This window comes from Saimiri boliviensis, chromosome 19, assembly GCF_048565385.1.
Source record: "Saimiri boliviensis isolate mSaiBol1 chromosome 19, mSaiBol1.pri, whole genome shotgun sequence".
Lineage (NCBI taxonomy): Eukaryota > Metazoa > Chordata > Mammalia > Primates > Cebidae > Saimiri > Saimiri boliviensis.
In genome coordinates, this window is record NC_133467.1 from 40,731,014 (window position 1) to 40,750,890 (window position 19,877).

Below are 19,877 nucleotides of genomic sequence, written 5' to 3' on the forward strand. Positions count from 1 at the left end.
TTCTCCATGTTGGTCAGGCTGGTCTCAAACTCCCAACCTCAGGTGATCTGCCTGCCTTGGCCCTCCGAAGTACTGGGATTATAGGGCATGAGCCAACTCACACAGCCCAAATTAACTTTTTTTTTTTTTTTTTTGAGACGGAGTTTCGCTCTTGTTACCCAGGCTGGAGTGCAATGGCGCGATCTCGGCTCACCGCAACCTCCGCCTCCTGGGTTCAGGCAATTCTCCTGCCTCAGCCTCCTGAGTAGCTGGGATTACAGGCATGCACCACCATGCCCAGCTAATTTTTTGTATTTTTAGTAGAGACGGGGTTTCACCATGTTGACCAGGATGGTCTCGATATCTTGAGCTTGTGATCTGCCCGCCTCGGCCTCCCAAAGTGCTGGGATTACAGGCATGAGCCACCGCACCTGGCCTTGTTTTGTCTTTTTGAGACGGAGTCTCGCTCTCTATGGCCAGGCTGGAGTGCAGTGGCGCGTTCTCGGCTCACTGCAACCTCCGTATCCTCGGATCAAGCGATTCTCCTGCCTCGGCCTCCAGAGTAGCTGGGATTACAGGCACGTGCCACCACGCCCAGCTAATTTTTGTATTTTTGGTAGCGACGGGGTTTCACCGTTTTGGTCAGGATGGTCTTGATCTTCTGACCTCGTGATCCGCCTGCCTCGGCCGCCCAAAGTGTTTGATTACAGGTGTGAGCCACCGCGCCCCACCTGCTTATTGATTATAGGTTTAACTTGTCTTGTCTGTGCTGCTAGACTGTGAATTCCTGCAAGGCTTTTATATCCTCAGCACCTAATGATCCCTGATAAGCACCCAAATGTTTATTGAACAAATGCAGCCAACTATACAATACTGTGAGGTTTTCAGTATACAGTACTGGTTAAGTTGGTATTTTCACGGATCCAGAAACAGATTTTTTTTTTTTTTTTTTTTTTTTGGAGATGGAGTTTTACTCTTGTTGCCCAGGCTGGAGTGCAATGGCCGGATCTCAGCTCACTGCAACCTCTGCCCTCTGCCTCCTGGGTTCAAAGGATTCTCCTGCCTCAGCCTTCCAAGTAGTTGGGATTACAGGCATGCACCACCACATCCAGCTGATTTCGTAGTTTTAGCAGAGACGGGATTTCCCCAGGTTGGTCAGGCTGGTCTTGAACTCCTGACCTCAGGTGATCCACCTGTCTCAGCCTCCCAAAGTGCTGGGATTACAGGCGTGAGCCACCGCGCCAGGCCCAGAAACATATTTAATCTGGGGTCTGTATATGAGTGATCAGCTTGGTTGGGATGGCGCCTCTGGAGGGTCCAAGGCTTTGGAGGAAGGAGAGTGGGTAGGTAGTTCAGAGAGGGTCAGCAAGATCCCTTTTGTGGGTAAGAAAACCTCCCCTCTATTCATCTTCAGCTACACCAAAGGTGTGGGGGCTCTGGTGGAGGTATTGTGCATGTGTTTCTGGAGTAGTTACTGCTAGGTACGCTTTGGATTCAGTGGCCCAGGCTTTGCCCTAGGAAGGGACAGTTGTCTTTTCAAGGAAGACTGCTTTATACGGTCAGGGACCCGGTTCACAGCGCCTTAGCAGCAGCGTCCCCCCACCCCGATCCCATACACTAGTGTGAGGGGTCACAGAGGGAGTGAGAATGATGGGATCCAAGAATCTTTTCTCCAGATCCGCTCACACCAGGAGTTAATCGCTCCAGCGCCGGGCTCCGAGTCCCTCCCTCTCTCGCCCGAGCTCCGCCCCGCTCCCCTCTCCGCGGTCCTGGCGGGCTTCCCCGGGAGGGGGCGGCCCCAGCCCGAGTGCGAGGCCGGGCGGAGCTCCGGCCCGGGCGGAGCCGCGGCCGCCGCGTCCGGCTCCGGCCCGAACTTCTGCCGAGCGGACAGCAGCCGCGGCGCCGCGCCCCGTGCCCCCCCCTCTCCAGCCTGCCCTCCGAGCCTCCCGAGCCCTCGCTCCATTCCCACAGCTGTGCTGGTAAGTCCCGCTCCCCGCACCAAACTTTTCCGGGGCCGAGCTGAAGTCCTGCGATCGGACCCCGAGCTGCATCGTGGTGGGTGGGGGGGAGGGGGGGAGAACGGAGCGCGGCCGCCTCGGACCGATGCCGACTCCGTGGCTTCCCCGAGACGCAGCAGCGCTCGCTGATTTCCCGGGTTGGAAGAACTCTGGATTGCAACTGCTCAAACTTTACGTCGAGCTGGAGACGAGGCTCTGCGCCCCACCTTCGCCGCCCCCTCCCCCACTTTTCTCAGCTCTAGCAGCTCCGGATACTTTCCCTCCATCTTCCAGGGATCTCCGGCTCCCTAAAAAGCTCGTCCCCTCCCGACTCTGCCGTGGCAGAGCCGCCCTCCACCAGGCACTTCGGGCCCGCCTCCTCCTCCGCTGCCCTCGGGGACCCCGCGATCTTCCGGGCCTTACGCTGCCTCGCGGGCCACCCGTCCTGCCAACCCGCCGCAGACGTGCGGCCGCCGGGTCCGCGGCGGAGGGAGGGGCTCGGGCTGGGGCTCGTCCGACGCCCGGCGGGCGGGGCCGGGAAGGGGAGGCGCAGGGGGCCGGACGGGGCGGGGCAGGCGGCACTTGCGGCCGGCGCCGGGGTGGGGAGTTGTGCGCCGGTCCCTGGGCCTGAGCTCCGGCTCCGGCTGGGGCGCCTGCGATGTCTCAAGATGGCGGAGCTGGGCGAATTAAAGGTACCGGCCCCCTCCCCCACCCCCATCGGGCCTGCGCCCGGCGGGGCGCCGTGTCCGGGAAGCGACCGGGACTGGGTGCCGGGGCTCGGGTGGGCGCCGGCGACGTGGCAGGGGCGGGCGGCTGAGGACGGGAGAGCGGCGGCCGCGAGCGGGGAAGGGGCTGCGGCGGGCTCCGGGGGCGGGGCTGCGGGGCAGATGCAGGGGTGGGGCCGAGGGGGGGAACCGCCGCCGCGGGGGGCCGGGGCGCGGGGGGCGGGGACGAGGGGCCGCGGGCCGATTTAGTAGCAGGGGCAGTTGTTGGGGTAGGGCCGGGGCGAAAAGCCGCTGCAGAGGCACCCGGGCGAGTCCGTCGGGGCCGAGAGAGGCGACGGCAGGGGCCGGATGCGGGGATGGGACCGTGGGGCAGATGTAGGGGAGGCCCCGAGGGCGAGGCAGCCGAGGGGACGGGGGCTTTGGGGGTGCGCTCGGGATCCGAGCTGTGGGCAAGATCGGTAGGCGGCTGCGATGGAGGGGCGGGGCTGCGCGGGCCCGCGCCTCGAGGGGTGGGGCAGGGGCGTCCCGGAGGCTCCGCGGAAGGTGCTGGCGGAGCGGACCGCGGCGGAGGCGTGTGAACCCGGGGGCCGGGAAGGAGGGAAGTTACAGGGGAGCTCATGGAGGAAAAGAGACGGGCCAGAGGAGATAAGGATGGGGAGAGAGAGGAGCAAGTTTCTCATCACGTTCCACAAAAGGGGCCCCAGACAAAGCCTCCTATGGGAAGCATTGGGTAGGACTAGCATGCCCTGCCCACGACGCGATCTCCTGGAGCCTCACAGAAGGGAGTCCCCTAAGGAGGAGCGCTCCCCTTCTGCTTACAGAGTTTTCAGGGTGACCACACGGGAGTTTTCAGGGTGACCACACGGGAGGACTCACAGAGTTTTCAGGGTGACCACACGGGAGGACATCGCAAAGCACCTTCAACCACCGGGTTCATCCCCCTGCCTCCTGGCTTGCTGCTTCTGCCCTTTGCAATGGAGCTGTGGTCCTGGGCAGGCTGCAGGTCTCGCCCCTGGGCCCAGCTACCTTCAGGGAATTTGCGATTCTGTGCCCTGACTCAGAGGCTTTTTCTTCAGCCAGCCAGGGGCTCTGTTGAGAGCTCTGCCCTCTCCTCTCCCACTCCTGTAGGGGGGCTGTAGGTTGTAGCGGGGTGTTATTTTCTCTGTGTAGGAGAGAAGCTGGTTCCTGCTTCCTGACAGACCGACAGTTAATCAGGCAGGATACCTGGACTCCGTGGTTTGCTGTGTACACCCCCTCCGCCCCCAGAAGCAAGTTTTGGTCTTGTTTCCCTTCCAGAAAAATAGGACTAAATCTCCGAGAGGGGGCGGTTATAGAAATGATTCCAAGAAAGGATCTGGGGTAGTTACGAGCATTGAGCCCTGACCTGAAAACCCTGGCCACAAAAGCTTCAGAGGCTTGGGGGAAATAGCTGAGGTGAATTCAGGTGGTTGGGGGGTGGGCTGAAGGGCACGATCCTCCAGCCGCCTGGCCCCTTTCTTCCCCGTGGGTGAGTCTGGCTTGAATGGTCTCCTCTCCCTGCTTCTCCCTGTCTCCTATCGTCTTCCCAGGAGGCTGGGGTGGGTTCGAGAGTCTGAGAAAAGGGCAAGAGAGAAGATAAGCCGCTTAAAGGAGAGTCCCGACTAGAGGCAGGGATGGTGGTGGGAGGCCGCAGTGGACTCGGAGCTGTGTCTGAGGGTGGCTTCTCGTCTGCGTTCCCCGCCCCACTCTGGCTGCTTGCAGGCCTGGGAAGATAGTGTCGTTCAAGCTCTGGCGGGTGCTGATGATGCTGACCTGAGGGTTGCCAGAGCGGGGCTGAGATGTCCCTTTGGAGAGGTCGACTACCTGGCAGTGATCCGCTAGCTGAAAGCATCAACTTCCCCATCAGTGCTGGGGGGAAAAAGGCCCTGCCCATCTGCTAGCTCAGCCCATGGCTTGGCAGGACAGGCCTGTGCGAGGTAGGATTCTGAGGCTTCTGTGTTCTTCTCCACAGCACATGGTGATGAGTTTCCGGGTGTCTGAGCTCCAGGTGCTTCTTGGCTTTGCTGGCCGGAACAAGAGTGGACGGAAGCACGAGCTCCTGGCCAAGGCCCTGCACCTCCTGAATTCCAGCTGTGCCCCTAGCGTCCAGATGAAGATCAAAGAGCTCTACCGACGACGCTTTCCCCGGAAGACCCTGGGGCCCTCTGATCTCTCCCTGCTCTCTTTGCCCCCTGGCACCTCTCCCGTAGGCTCCCCTGGCCCTCTAGCTCCCATTCCCCCAACCCTGTTGGCCCCTGGCACCCTGCTGGGCCCCAAGCGTGAGGTGGACATGCACCCCCCTCTGCCCCAGCCTGTGCACCCCGACGTCACCATGAAACCACTGCCCTTCTATGAGGTCTACGGGGAGCTCATCCGGCCCACCACTCTTGGTACGCCTCTTCGTGGTCCCTTAGTCTTCTGGACTCCATGCCTGTTCCCGAAACATTTCAGAGGCTTGAGTCCCGTGGGATCAGCGGCACGGATGGGGGTGATTTCTGTGGCTGCCTGTACGTGGGCTTCGAATAACTGCCTTTTCGTATCCTCAGCATCCACTTCCAGCCAGCGGTTTGAGGAAGCACACTTCACCTTTGCCCTCACACCCCAGCAAGTGCAGCAGATTCTCACCTCCAGGTACATTTCTTTCAGTCTTCCTGCCTCATCCCTGGAGGGTTACCCCTGGGCTTTCCTTTCTGACTCTCTTTTTTTTTTTTTTTTTTTTGAGACGGAGTTTCGCTCTTGTTACCCAGGCTGGAGTGCAGTGGCGCGATCTCGGCTCCCCGCAACCTCCGCCTCCTGGGTTCAGGCAATTCTCCTGCCTCAGCCTCCTGAGTAGCTGGGATTACAGGCACGTGCCACCATGCCCAGCTAATGTTTTGTATTTTTAGTAGAGACGGGGTTTCACCATGTTGACCAGGTTGGTCTCGATCACTCGACCTCGTGATCCACCCGCCTCGGCCTCCCAAAGTGCTGGGATTACAGGCTTGAGCCACCGCGCCCGGCCTCCTTTCTGACTCTCTTTCCTTCTGCCCTGCTCTCTCCCCTGTCCATTCTCCTATTCCTGCTTGTTCCTCGTTCTTTCGTATGTCTCTCCTCGGTGCCCTGGACGTCTAACTTTCAGTCTCTCTGTCCATTCATCCCTGCCCTCTGGGGGCTACATGCCGATATCTCTTCATCTCCTTCCCTGTTACAGAGAGGTTCTGCCAGGAGCCAAATGTGATTATACCATACAGGTGCAGCTAAGGTGAGTTCTGCCTCCCTCCCTATGCTGGGTTCCCACTGGGGGTAGGACTGAAGTAGGGGTATGACAGATACCCTGATGAGACGTCCCTGCTCTGCCACTGTCTACTCCGGTCCCGGGACTCTTGTTGGATGCTGAGGGCTATAGACATCTATGACTGATTTTCTGGGGCTCCCTGTCTCTCTGCCCAGATTGAACTAAAGAAATCTGCTGGGCGCGGTGGCTCACGCCTGTAATCCCAGCACTTTGGGAGGCCGAGGCGGGCGGATCACCTGAGGTTAGGAGTTCAAGACCAGCCTGACCAACATGGAGAAACCCCGCCTCTACTAAAAATACAAAATTAGCTGGGCACGGTGGCGCGTGCCTGTAATCCCAGCTACTCGGGAGGCTGAGGCAGGAGAATCGCTTGAACCTGGGAGGCGGAGGTTGTGGTGATCCAAGATTGCACCGTTGCACTCCAGCCTGGGCAACAAGAGCGAAACTCTGTCTCAGAAAAAAAAAAAAAAACAAGGAAAGAAATTTCTTCGCAGTCTTTCTTACTTTTTCATCTCTCACTAGGTTCTGTCTCTGTGAGACCAGCTGCCCCCAGGAAGATTATTTTCCCCCAAACCTCTTTGTCAAGGTCAACGGGAAACTGTGCCCCCTGCCGGTAAATGCTTTCCCCTTCTTCTGTCAGTAATCCGTTACCGCTTCAGTTCATAAATACTAACTACAAAGCTATTCTGACAGAGGGACATCCCTAACACAGTGCCTGACGTATAGTAGGTGCTCAGTTCACTGATTGAATCAATATCGTCTCGAGAGTATTAAGATAGGGCTGAACAAAGGTTCTGTGAGAACTCAGAGGACATTAGTTTAACCCAGAGATTTAAGAAATACTTTTTTTTTTTTTTTTTTTTTTTTGAGAAGATGGAGTTGCTCTGTTTCCCAGACTGGAGTGCAGTGACACAATCTCGGCTCCCTGCAATCTCCACCTTCCAGGTTCAAGTGATTCTCCTGCCTCAGCCTCCCGAGTAGCTGGGATTACAGGCGTGCACCACTGCACCCGGCTAATTTTGTATTTTTAGTAGAGGCGGGGTTTCTCCATGTTGGCCAGGCTGGTCTCGATCTCCTGACCTCGTGGTCCACCTGCCTTGGCCTCCCAAAGTGCCGGGATTACAGGCGTGAGCCACTGCACCCTGCCAGAAAGACTGCCTTTTTTTTTTTTTTTGAGACAGAGTCTCACACTGTCACCAGGCGCCAGCAGGCTGGAGTGCAGCGCCACCACACCCAGCTAATTTTTTTTGTATTTTTAGTAGAGACGGGGTTTCACCATGTTGGCCAGGATGGTTTCGATCTCTTGACCTCGTGATCCGCCCACCTCGGCCTCCCAAAGTGCTGGGATTACAGGCGTGAGCCACCGCGCCCGGCCCAGAAAGACTTCTTATGAGTTGTGACCCCAGAGCTAAGAGTTGGAAAAGGTGAGGCATCCCTATTCCTCCTCCTCAGGGCCTCTGTGAGTGGGTTCCTATTTTCTCAATCAGTAAATAAGCTCTCCTTTCTCCCCAGGAGCGAGCCCCACTCACAGCCCTAGACAGTGCTCTGGTTTGGTGAGCCACTGTATGGGCCTCCATCCGCTTGCTCAGTGAGTGCGTTGGCTTTCCCTCCAGGGAGTGAATAACCCGAGACAGGATATTTTTTGTTGCTAGAGCCGAGCCCCTTCGCACAGCCACCTCTCTGCTGACCAGTCCCTCCCTTCTCCAGGGTTACCTTCCCCCAACCAAGAATGGGGCTGAGCCCAAGAGGCCCAGCCGCCCCATCAACATCACACCCCTGGCTCGACTCTCAGCCACTGTTCCTAACACTATTGTGGTCAATTGGTCATCTGAGTTCGGACGGGTGAGCACAGCTAAAGCAGGGTGCCTGGAAAAGCCTGCTGGGGGCGAGGGGAACTGACCCAGTGTCCCGGGTCGGGGAAGCATCTTCCTCTTTATGCGTCTGTCTCTGGTCCTCCTGGAACAAAGGTGGGCAGTGGTGGCATGAGAAGCAGAAGCTGATGGTCTTCCCCCTACTCCCAAGTAGAATTACTCCTTGTCTGTGTACCTGGTGAGGCAGCTGACTGCAGGGACCCTTCTACAGAAACTCAGAGCAAAGGGTATCCGGAACCCCGATCACTCGAGGGCACTGAGTGAGTAATGTCTTTCCCCGCCTGATCTGCCTCCGAGTCTTCCTGGCCCTCCAGCTTTCATAATAAAACCCACACCTCTTCCCAGGCAGTGAGTGACACTCTTGGATTTCCAGTGATGTAGCTGCTTTCCACCTCACAGTCCCGAACTCCAGCCCTGCTAGAATCTGGGCTCTCTGGACTGGAATCTTTGAAGACCTCTAATCTAACCCTCACATGATCGTTCGACTCCTCCAGGTCACCTCTTAACGTAGCCTGAGTGTCACTGAAACAGCTACGTTTAAGCCTCTTCAGGATGGCCAATCTCCCACACCCAGCCTTCATAAACCATATCCCAGACCACTCCTGTGTGATGTCCCACTGGCCCTCAAAAGACTCTTCACCCAGCAGCCTCTCAGCCAGAGCCATCTGCTCCTGGCCCGACCAACTCCTGGGCTTCCCGCAGCCTTGCTGACCCCATGGCTCTGGCCTCACTTTTGTTTCAGTCAAGGAGAAATTGACTGCTGACCCTGACAGTGAGGTGGCCACTACGAGTCTCCGGGTGTCACTCATGTGCCCGGTGGGTAAAAGGGAAGAAGAGAAGGGGGTGGGAAGGGAGCTGGGTTTAGCTTGTGGACTTTGATGAGGGTTCGTAGGGACACTGGAGCGAGGTTTTCTGGGACGAAAGCAGAGTGGAGCCTCTGACGAGAGAACTTGCCTGTCCTCAGCTAGGGAAGATGCGCCTGACTGTCCCTTGCCGCGCCATCACCTGTGCCCACCTGCAGAGTTTCGACGCTGCCCTTTATCTACAGATGAACGAAAAGAAGCCAACATGGACGTGTCCTGTGTGCGACAAGAAGGCGCCCTATGAATCTCTTATCATTGATGGGTAGGCCATTTGACTTCCTTTTACCTAGGACATTCACTAGGACCCCTTATCTTGGTTCTTTCTTTCTTTCTTTCTTTCTTTTTTTTTTACTTTTTTTGTGTGTGTGATTGAGTATTGTTCTCTTGCCCAGGTTGGAGTGCAGTGGTGCGATCTTGGCTCGTTGCAGCCTCCGCCTTCAGGGTTCAAGTGATTCTCTGCCTCAGCCTCCTGAGTAGCTAGGACTGCAGGCGCGCACCACCACGCCTGGCTAATTTTTGTATTTTTAGTAGAGATGGGATTTCACCACGTTGGTCAGGCTGGTCTCATCAGATTCCTAACCTCAGGTGATCCACTCACCTCAGCCTCCCAAAGTGCTGGGATTACAGGCGTGAGCCACCATGCCCAGCCTATATTTTTCTTTTCTTTTAGCCACCGCCTCCTTCAGGGTTTTAGGACCCCTCTTTTTTTTTTTTTTTTTTTTTGAGATGGAGTTTTGCTCTTGTCACCCAGGCTGGAGTGCAATGACGATCTCGGCTCACCGCAACCTCCGCCTCCTGGGTTCAGGCAATTCTCCTGCCTCAGCCTCCTGAGTAGCTGGGATTACAGGCACGCACCACCATGCCCAGCTAATTTTTTGTATTTTTAGTAGAGACGGGGTTTCACCATGTTGACCAGGATGGTCTCCATCTCTTGACCTCGTGATCCACCCGCCTCGGCCTCCCAAAGGGCTGGGATTACAGGCTTGAGCCACCGCGCCTGGCCTTAGGACCCCTCTTTTTAATTTGTATGACTTACTTCCCCTCACGTGAACCCCAGTTCTCACCTTATCTCCTTATCTATCCCTTTTACCGTTTCGTGTGTGTGTGTACGTCCGTGTGTGTGGAGTGGGAGGACAACGGTAAGGACTCAGTATATACAAGGCATCTTGCCGAGCACTGTGCATGAGCTATCTCATTGAATCGTCTCAGTGACGCTACGGATTAGGTGCAGTGGCTTCCGCCTGTAATACCAACACTGGAAGGCTGAGATGGGAAGATCATTTGAGGCCAGCCTGGGCAACACAGTAAGACTCTGTCTATATAAAAACATTTTAGCCGGGCACGGTGGCTCACGCCTGTAATCCTAGCACTTTGGGAGGCCGAGGCGGGTGGATCACCTGAGGTCAGGAGTTCAAGACCTGGCCATCATGGTGAAACCCCATCTTATAAAATAAATAAATAAATAAAAACATTTTTAAAATTAGCCAGGCATGGTATCATAGCTCATGACTGTAGTCTTAGCTGCTCAGCAGACTGAGGTGGGAGGATGGCTTGGAACTCAAGAGTTTGAGGCCGCAGTGAGCTGTGATTGCATCACTGCACCTCAGCCTGGCAACAGATGGAGATCCTGTCTCAAAAAAAGAAATAAGCCTATGATTAGTTAGTGACACCCAGAAAAAAAAAGGTGAAAAAAAAAACCCGTGAGATAGGTAGTATCATTACAGAGGAGGAAACTGAGGCCTTGAGAGATTGAGTCTTGCTGAAGGTTAGATTGTTAAGTGGCAGAGTCAGTGTACTGAACTGTCATAATACATCACCTATGACAACTATCTGAGTTCCCACTGAGCCTTGCAATAAGATTCTTTTGAGGGCCTGGATGTTCTGATCTTTTGCTCTAGCTAGTCTTTTATTATTTTAAAAAATTTTTTTATTTTTTTATTATTTTTTATTTTTTTATTTTTATTTTTTTTTTTATTTTTATTTATTTTTTTTTTTTGAGACGGAGTTTCGCTCTTGTTACCCAGGCTGGAGTGCAATGGCGCGATCTCGGCTCACCGCAACCTCCGCCTCCTGGGTTCAGGCAATTCTCCTGCCTCAGCCTCCTGAGTAGCTGGGATTACAGGCATGCGCCACCATGCCCAGCTAATTTTTTGTATTTTTTAGTAGAGACGGGGTTTCACCATGTTGACCAGGTTGGTCTCGATCTCTCGACCTCGTGATCCACCCGCCTCGGCCTCCCAAAGTGCTGGGATTACAGGCTTGAGCCACCGCGCCCGGCTTATTTTTATTTTTTTTTGAGACGGAGTTTCGCTCTTGTTACCCAGGCTGGAGTGCAATGGCGCGATCTCGGCTCACCGCAACCTCCGCCTCCTGGGTTCAAGCAATTCTCCTGCCTCAGCCTCCCGAGTAGCTGGGACTACAGACGTGCACCACCATGCCCAGCTAATTTTTGTATTTTTAGTAGAGACGGGGTTTCACCATGTTGACCAGGATGGTCTCGATCTCTTGACCTCGTGATCCACCGGCCTCGGCCTCCCAAAGTGCTGGGATTACAGGCGTGAGCCACCGAGCCCGGCCAAATTTTTTTATTTTTAAGACCGGGGTCTCACCATGTTGGCCAGCCTGGTCTTGAACTCCCGACCTCAGGTGATCTGCCTGCCTTGGCCTCCAAAGTGCTTGGATTACAGGTGTGAGCCACCACGCCTGGCCTACCCTAGCTAGTCATAACCCCTTTTCAGAATCTACATTGTGGTTCTTGTTCCCAGTCTCCCCTGCCCCAGGATTTTTTTTGTTTTTGTTTTTTGTGTTTTTTTGAGGCAGGGTCTCATTCTGTTGCCCAGGCTGGAGTACAATGGCATGATCATAGCTCACTGCAGCCTTGACCTTTTGGCCTCAAGTGATCCTCTCACCTTGGCCTCCCAAAGTGCTGGGATTACAGGCATGAGCTGCCACACCTGGCCTTTATTTATTTATTCTTACGCAAATGTGTGGAAAGCCAAAGACCCAGTGCCTTCTGGAGATGGTTTATGGACTTCTGTCTCTCTGTTCCTTTTGTTCCTTCTACTACACGTAAGTACTCAGATTTCTTTTTGAGACGGAGTTTCACTCTCACCCAGGCTGGACTGCAGTGGCATGATCTTGGCTCACTGCAGCCTCCGCCTGCTGGGTTCAAGGGATCCTCTTGCCTTAGCCTTCCGAGTAGCTGGGATTACAGGCATGTGCTGTCACACCTGGCTAATTTTGTATTTTTTTTTTTTTTTGAGACGGAGTTTCGCTCTTGTTACCCAGGCTGGAGTGCAATGGCGCGATCTCGGCTCACCGCAACCTCCGCCTCCTGGGTTCAGGCAATTCTCCTGCCTCAGCCTCCTGAGTAGCTGGGATTACAGGCACGCGCCACCACGCCCAGCTAGTTTTTTGTATTTTTAGTAGAGACGGGGTTTCACCGTGTTGACCAGGATGGTCTCGATCTCTTGATCTCATGATCCGCCCGCCTCGGCCTCCCAAAGTGCTGGGATTATAGGCATGAGCCACCGTGCCCGGCCCCTAATTTTGTATTTTTAATAGAGATGGGGTTTCACCATGTTGGCCAAGCTGGTCTCAAACTCCTGACTTCAGGTGATCCACTTGCCTTGGCCTCTGAAAGTGGGATTACAGGCATGAGCCACTGCACCGACATTTTTTTTTTTTTAAGGCAGAACCTTGCTCTGTTTCCCAGGCTGGAGAACAGTGGTGTGATCTTGGCTCACTGCAACCTCTGCCTCCCGGGTTTAAGCGATGTTCGTGCCTCAGGCTCCCGAGTAGTTGGGATTATAAGCATGTGCCACCACACCTGGCTAATTTTTATATTTTTGGTAGAGATGAGGTTTCACCATGTTGGCTAGGGGTGCCAGCCTCTCAAACTCCCAGCCTCAAGTGATTCACCCGTCTCTACCCCTCAAAGTGCCGGGATTACAGGTGTGAGTCACTCACCTGGCCTCCGATTGTATTTATTTATTTTTTGATAAATAAAATCAAAAATCGCGCCCGGCCCGATTGTATTTATTTTAAAACCTACTTGACTCCTGGAGGAGGAAGAAGAAAAAAGAAAAAAAAAAAAAAAACCTACTACTTAGTTTGTAAAACTCTTTTACATACCTTCTGTTATTTGATTCCAGCAACTCAAGAGAGGTTCAGTAGGATGGACAGTATCCTTATTTTACAGATGAGGAAACTGAGGTACAGGAAGGTGAGTCACAGAACTCTCCGGCTACTGTTCCAAGAATTTTCATCTCTCTCCTTCCCCAGTTTATTTATGGAGATTCTTAGTTCCTGTTCAGATTGTGATGAGATCCAGTTCATGGAAGATGGATCCTGGTGCCCAATGAAACCCAAGAAGGAGGCATCTGAGGTTTGCCCCCCGCCAGGGTATGGGCTGGATGGTGAGTGAACCCCTGTTCCCCAGCTGAGCTACATCCTGGATGGCCTCTTCTCTGAGACGTGGTCTTCTTGCTACCCGCAGGCCTCCAGTACAGCGCAGTCCAGGAGGGCCATCCGTCAGAGAATAAGAAGAAGGTCGAAGTAATTGACTTGACAACAGAAAGCTCATCAGATGAGGAGGATCTGCCCCCACCCAAGAGGCACTGTCCCGTCGAGGATCTGCCCCCACCCAAGAGGCACTGTCCCGTCGCCTCCGCTGCCGTCCCCGCCCTACCTGGAAGCAAAGGGTAGGAGAAAACTGGCTGAATCGACAGCAAAAGGGACAGGGGAGGAAGTCCGAAATGCTTGCTTTTTTTTTTTTTTTTTTTTTTTTTTGAGACGGAGTTTCGCTCTTGTTACCCAGGCTGGAGTGCAATGGCACGATCTCGGCTCACCGCAACCTCCGCCTCCTGGGTTCAGGCAATTCTCCTGCCTCAGCCTCCTGAGTAGCTGGGATTACAGGCACGCGCCACCATGCCCAGCTAATTTTTTGTATTTTTTAGTAGAGACAGGGTGTCACCATGTTGACCAGGATGGTCTCGATCTCTCGACCTCGTGATCCACCCGCCTCGGCCTCCCAAAGTGCTGGGATTACAGGCTTGAGCCACCGCGCCCGGCCAGTCCGAAATGCTTTCTGATCATCGGACCCTGGGGCGAGGGACATGCGGAAGGGACAGAGGGACCCTGGGGGCCTGCGCTGGGGGAGGGCCTCTGTGGTTTGCCGCCTGCCTCAGCTCCGCTCTACCCACAGAGTCCTGACGCCTGGCCACCAGCCATCCTCGGTGCTGAGGAGCCCTGCCATGGGCACGCTGGGTGGGGATTTCCTGTCCAGTCTCCCACTCCATGAGTACCCACCTGCCTTCCCACTGGGAGCCGACATCCAAGGTATGACCTGGATCATCACAGGGGCTCTGCGCTGCCACACCCTCTCCAGAGCCTCATCGGAACCCCGGTTCCTTCTCAGCACCTCCTGCTTCTCCTGCAGGGCGCCACAATCCAAGTGCTTTGTCTCTTAGGGGTCAAGGGGTCAGGCAGGAGGTTGATTCTGATTTTTCTTTTCCTGCCAGGTTTAGATTTATTTTCATTTCTTCAGACAGAGAGTCAGGTAAGTGTTCTTTCCTCAGAAGGTCTCAGATCTCTGAAGCTTCCTTTCTAGGCGCTGATGGGACCCTTCCATCTCGTAGGGTCTCTGGGGATGTAAATCTGCTTTTCTAGGAGGAAAGTGGGGTGTTGGTAGCTTACTTCCCTCCTCAGCCCCACTGGTAGTGCCTGGGATTGCTGCGTAGGCCTTGCTAGATCCCGGGCCTGTTCTGCCCCGGCCTGCTCACCCCCACCCGCCCCCGTGTGCACTTGGAGCACCATGCCTGCCCTAACCGGACATTCCACACATTTCAGACGCCCACAAAGCCAGGAACCTAGCAAGCTGGAGGAGCTCTCAAGGCAGGGAAAGGGGTAGGGTGTGGGGAAGTAGGAGTAAGAAGGAGAGGTTCTTCTCAGAGAATACCCTGGGAACCACAGGGGTTGATGGCTCCCACGTGGCATTTCGGAGTGACTGGGAGGTGGGAAGTCAGGATGAGATCTTAAACTACGCCCTTGATTCTTCCTAGCACTACGGCCCCTCCGTCATCACGTCACTAGATGAACAAGATGCCCTTGGCCACTTCTTCCAGTACCGAGGGACCCCTGCTCACTTTCTGGGCCCACTGGCCCCCACGTTGGGGAGCTCCCATCGCAGCGCCACTCCGGCGCCCCCTCCTGGCCGTGTCAGCAGCATTGTGGCCCCTGGGGGGGCCTTGAGGGAGGGGCATGGAGGACCCCTGCCCTCAGGTCCCTCTTTGACTGGCTGTCGGTCAGACATCATTTCCCTGGACTGAGTTCCTTGGATTATGGAAACCTCACTGTCCGCCAACACGGAGCAGGTAGGCTGTGGAGTCCCAGCGCCGGCTGCTCTGATCCCTCTAGGGGGCTCTGGCCAGGGGCCAGACAGACCTTCACAGATGCCTGCTTTTGACCTCCTCACTGTCTGACGAGGCGAGCACCCAAAGGGTTAATATTTAACCTCTTTTTCCGGACACTGGGGTCTGTTTTGGCAATGTTCTTTAGGTGGTGGCCATTCCTCTGGGTATGTTAACCTAGGCAGTGGGGGGCCAATGAGATGGGATGTGAGCTGGGAGAAGGCCTGAACCCCCAGCCTTGCCTTGTGTCTGGAGCCTCCTGGGGGAGGGGCGCCTCTCTTGAACCCCAAATGCCCTCTCTCCTCACCCCCAAGCCCATGGCTCGGCCTCTTCCTCCTGTCCGTTGTCTCTTCATGCCCATTCCGTTCCCTTCAGCCACAGACAGGTGGAAACCCTGAGACGGGCGGTTTCAGAGATGGACAGAGAACTTTATTTTGGATTGTCGAGGTAGATGTTTTTGTACATAAAGAAGAAAAACCAAAATACTCCAAAGATGACTTCCCCTGCCTCCTGCTTCCAGTGTGACTGAGGAGGATGTAAGGCCTTAGCCATGATCCCCAGGGCTTTGGGAGTAGGGCCTGGCCTGTCGCCTGGGTCTCTCTCTATTTATATATTTAAGTTCGCAGTGTTTCTTCACGCCAGCCTGAGCCAGAGGCCCATGGCCCTGTGGTTAGGCCCGGCTCCTTCTGCACCTTGCCAGGGAGGTGGGAGGACACGGTGCCCCCCTTCCCGCTCTTCTTCAGGCTCGTCTAAAGCCTAAGACCTATGTCGTAATTTTACTTTTTATTCCCAAAGTTGTAGTGAAGCTCTCGCCATAATAAAGGTTGTGAATGTTCTGTGAGTGTCACGGAGATGGGCGAGGGAGGGGATCGTACACTCCCCTTTCGAGAGCCCCGGTTTGGGGGAGGAAGGGCCATGTTCCATGCTTCCTTTGCCGGCCCTGGGTCCAGGCGAGCTCCACTTGAACGCGGTGGGGGCGTTTCAAGGAGGAATTCCAAGACAGGCTGGCCTTTCTCCCTTCCCCTCCCCATGCCTGTCAAATCTAGACCATCCTACCCAGTACCATGGAGCTCTCCAGTGCTTTTTTTTTTTTTTTTTTTTTTTTTGAGACGGAGTTTCGCTCTTGTTACCCAGGCTGGAGTGCAATGGCGCGATCTCGGCTCACCGCAACCTCCGTCTCCCGGGTTCAGGCAATTCTCTTGCCTCAGCCTCCTGAGTAGCTGGGATTACAGGCACGTGCCACCATGCCCAGCTAGTTTTTTTGTATCTTTAGTAGAGACGGGGTTTCACCATGTTGACGAGGATGGTCTCGATCTCTCGACCTCGTGATCCACCCGCCTCGGCCTCCCAAAGTGCTGGGATGACAGGCTTGAGCCACCGCGCCCGGCCTTCTCCAGTGCTTTTTCACTTTCGCCTGCCCAGATGTTGCAGCCAGAGCCCGAGGGCAAACTTGGTTCCAGTGCTGACCCTCTCCTCGTCCTCTGCCGTGGTTGGGATCATCCGCAGCAGGGTAGCCGTGGGCAGGACCAGAGGCCGGGCGCTCCCATCGTCCTCTACTTCCACAGCACTGCATAGCGACAACTCCCGTGGGGACTGTGCCTTGTAGCTCGCAAAGAACGTACATATTTGTTAGGTCCTCAGATCCTCCCAATCACCACAGGAGGTGGGTGGGTGCTGACCTCATGGGCAGAAAGGAAACGGGATCAAGGGGGGTTACATGACTTGCCCCTGTGTTAGAACTCACACTGAGACCTTCCGTGCTAGCCAGTGAGAGCAAGGATCCTTGGGGTTTGACAGTCAGTGACTGTGGTTTCACGTGCCTTCTAAATTATCAGCTGACCCCCTCTCCTTCCCACACCACAGAATTCCATCCTGAGGAGAGGGTGGACACTGAACTTCTCAATGTGAATAGGTCGGTGTATTAGCCCGTGAGGGGGAAGCTCGCACTTACAGGACAGAGGGCGGTAGGTCCTCTGGGAGAAGTCCGGGGGTCTCTGTCCCATCCTCGGTGGCAGCCACTGCAGCAGCTACATCTGCTGTCAGCCACGTAAGGGCACTCACCTCACTTGGATTTGGTTGGATCCGGGCCTGGGGGTCAGATATGTTGACCCCTCAGTCATGGCCTCTCCCTGGGAGGCCTGTTTGTGATCAAGACCTACCCACAGCTGGCATGGAGAAAGGCAGGGGCAAGGGGCAAGGTACTTCATTCTCTCTGACCACCGCCCGCCCAGCCGCCAATCACTGTCAGAACCAGGTTGCTTGGGCTCCCGTGAGCCGTTGCCTTCCCTCACTGCCAGCCCTACCTGCAGCTGCTGCTGTGATTCCTGGGAGATCACGAGTAGATACAGAACGATGTGGTGGTATCTGGGTAAACCCCAGCTCAGCCTAGGAGGGTAGGCAGACTAGGAAAAGAAAACAGCAAAACAGAACTTCCTGTTACTTTTTTTTTTCTTGAGGCGGAGTTTCTTATTGCCCAGGCTGGAGTGTGGTGGTACAATCTCGCCTCACTGCAACCTCTACCTCCCGGGTTCAGGCTATTCTTCAGCCTCAGCCTCCCAAGTAGCTTGGATTACAGGCATGCACCAGCATGCCCGTCTAATTTTTGTATTTTTAGTCGAGACGGGGTTTCGACATGTTGGCCAGGCTGGTCTCGAACTTCTGACCTCGGGTGATCTGCCCAACTCGGTCTCTGAAAGTGCTGGGATAACAGGCGTGAGCCACCATGCCCAGCCCTGTCTGTCACGTTTTGAGACTTTGCTAATACAGCTTTTTTTTTTTTCTTTTTTTTTTTTTTTTTTGTCCTTTTGAGACGGAGTTTTGCTCATTACCCAGGCTGGAGTGCAATGGCGCGATCTCGGCTCACCGCAACCTCCGCCTCCTGGGTTCAGGCCATTCTCCTGCCTCAGCCTCCCGAGTAGCTGGGATTACAGGCACGCGCCACCATGCCCAGCTAATGTTTTGTATTTTTAGGAGAGTCGGGGTTTCACCGTGTTGACCAGGATGGTCTCGATCTCTTGACCTCGTGATCCACCCGCCTCGGCCTCCCAAAGTGCTGGGATTACAGGCGTGAGCCACCGCGCCCAGCCCGCTAATACAGCTTTAGGGTGAAACAAAATGGTGGCTAAAAGCTGAGGGCGTGGATGGTACAGATGACACAGCAGGGACACGGGTGACGGTTATGGATTTGGGGACTCCGACCCAACCACTGTTTTCTTTGTAGCCAAGGCAGGTAGAGGCTCATCTATGGACTTTGGTGGGTAGCGGCTGAGGTCTCTTGGTTAGCTATGGAGGGGCTTCTCCCAGCGCCTCGCCTCACCTCCCATAACCCCAGAGGGACCCAGGAGAACCGGCCCCGGGGCAGATGCAGTCCACTCTCCTCCCAGAGTTCTCGAAGGCCTCCATCCAGCAGCTGGGAGTCAGAGAGGACGGGTCAGAGTGGCCAGTGCCTGACTCCTCCGGGTCCTTTTGCTTGCCCCTCGCTCAGCCCACACCCGAGGTGGTCCCAGACACTGGTCTTTTGGCTCGGGTCGGATCAGCTGACGGGTTACCTCTTCCTCAGGTTCCACCTGCCCGCCTGCAACAACAGTGGGACCAATAGGTAGTCATGGCGGCGGTCTTGACCGGGGACCCCACTCGCCGTTGACACTCCTCTGCCCTCTGGTGGACACAGGTGGAGTTGCAGTCACTGTGACCATGAACATGTCACATTTTGGGGCCCACTTCATCCTTGAGGCTGGGAAAAGCATTGTGGGGAAGAAGGGCGCGTTTCTCTCCTGTACGTGGGGCCTCGGCCTCGGAACTTACTCACCGGGGGGTACCCAGAGGTTGGGGGAAACGCTGAGGGCGCGTGCCCTTCTGGTCAGCAAGACGGTCTGGTCACTGGATTGCAGAATGACGGCCACGCCCAGGCCCACGCCGCGATCCGTGGGCAGCTTGGCCCCAGGGTCCCTGGGCTGCTGCTCCAGGACCGCGAAAGGGCAGAAAGGGGGTCGCTGGTGGAAGGAAGCCAGCTGGGGTAAGGCTTCAGGAGCGGGGCTGGCGGGGGGCGCGCGCGACGGCCCGTTGCGGGCGGGATCCTCGGGCCGCCTGTTCCCACCCGATCGCGGCCCCCGTCCTCGGCCCTTCGCTGCCCCCTCCGCCGGGGCCCGCTTCTGCCGACCTGGAGCGGGAGCCTGGCGGAGGCGCCCGGGAAGGGCCCGCTCGAGAGGACGAGCCGCCCGCGCTTCAAGCTGCAGTGAATGGGCCACGGCCCGGGCCCCGGCCCGGCTCCGAGGAGGCCGCACACGCTCCGTGCGAAGCCCGCCGACTCCGGACGCCCGGACAGAAGCAGCTGCACCCGCGCCGCGGCCATGGCGCCTCTCCGGGGTCGCTGCGGCCCGCCTGGCGCCCCCTGGTGGCCCCGCGACGCTTCCCCTCCGAGCGTTCCGCGGGGTCGGAGGGAAGCGGGGTTTCCGGAAGTCCCCGGGAAATAGAGGCACAGCTTTTGGGGTGACCCATGGGTATAGCGGTAAGCCGCAAAGAGGACTACCGCTCAGTGCTCGGCTACTTCCTTCCTGTCTCCTCCGTTCAGGACAGCGACCCCCGGACCCAATGACTTCGGACTCACGAGTTACTTCCTACCAGCCCTCGGCTGGGCTGTCAGCGCCCCCCGCAGCACTGCGCACCCCTGTTACAGCAGGCGTCACCTCGAGTCGGTTATCTCCAAGCCAAACACGCCAAATCACATTTTTGACGCCACCT

At 55.9% G+C, this 19,877-nt stretch overlaps 2 protein-coding genes across 4 annotated transcripts; one reads left to right on the plus strand and one right to left on the minus strand.

Moving 5' to 3' along the window:
- Positions 1–1,767: 1,767 nt before the first annotated feature.
- Positions 1,768–15,973, plus strand: PIAS3 (protein inhibitor of activated STAT 3). Of its 3 annotated transcripts, XM_074390107.1 has the most exons (15): positions 2,559–2,668; positions 4,692–5,109; positions 5,266–5,350; positions 5,910–5,960; positions 6,516–6,606; positions 7,701–7,835; positions 8,019–8,124; positions 8,607–8,680; positions 8,829–8,989; positions 13,012–13,145; positions 13,226–13,430; positions 13,934–14,067; positions 14,250–14,287; positions 14,790–15,101; positions 15,513–15,973. In XM_074390107.1, the coding sequence occupies exons 1-14, from the start codon at positions 2,645–2,647 to the stop codon at positions 15,054–15,056; spliced, it is 1,923 nt and encodes a 640-aa protein (XP_074246208.1). In that variant the 5' UTR covers positions 2,559–2,644; the 3' UTR covers positions 15,057–15,101; positions 15,513–15,973. The 3 variants fall into 3 exon arrangements, with proteins under 3 accessions (XP_039315849.1, XP_074246208.1, XP_039315848.1); XM_039459915.2 differs by lacking the exon at positions 2,559–2,668 and adding an exon at positions 1,768–1,958 and having other exon boundaries at positions 14,790–15,973; XM_039459914.2 differs by having other exon boundaries at positions 14,790–15,973.
- On the minus strand, positions 15,545–19,546 carry NUDT17 (nudix hydrolase 17). The gene is made up of 8 exons (XM_003944395.4): positions 19,297–19,546; positions 18,946–19,129; positions 18,686–18,711; positions 18,454–18,546; positions 17,441–17,539; positions 17,089–17,225; positions 16,552–16,704; positions 15,545–16,118 (listed from the first exon to the last, which is right to left on the minus strand). The coding sequence occupies exons 1-8, from the start codon at positions 19,486–19,488 to the stop codon at positions 15,914–15,916; spliced, it is 1,089 nt and encodes a 362-aa protein (XP_003944444.1). The 5' UTR covers positions 19,489–19,546; the 3' UTR covers positions 15,545–15,913.
- Between the last annotated feature and the right edge of the window lie 331 nt (positions 19,547–19,877).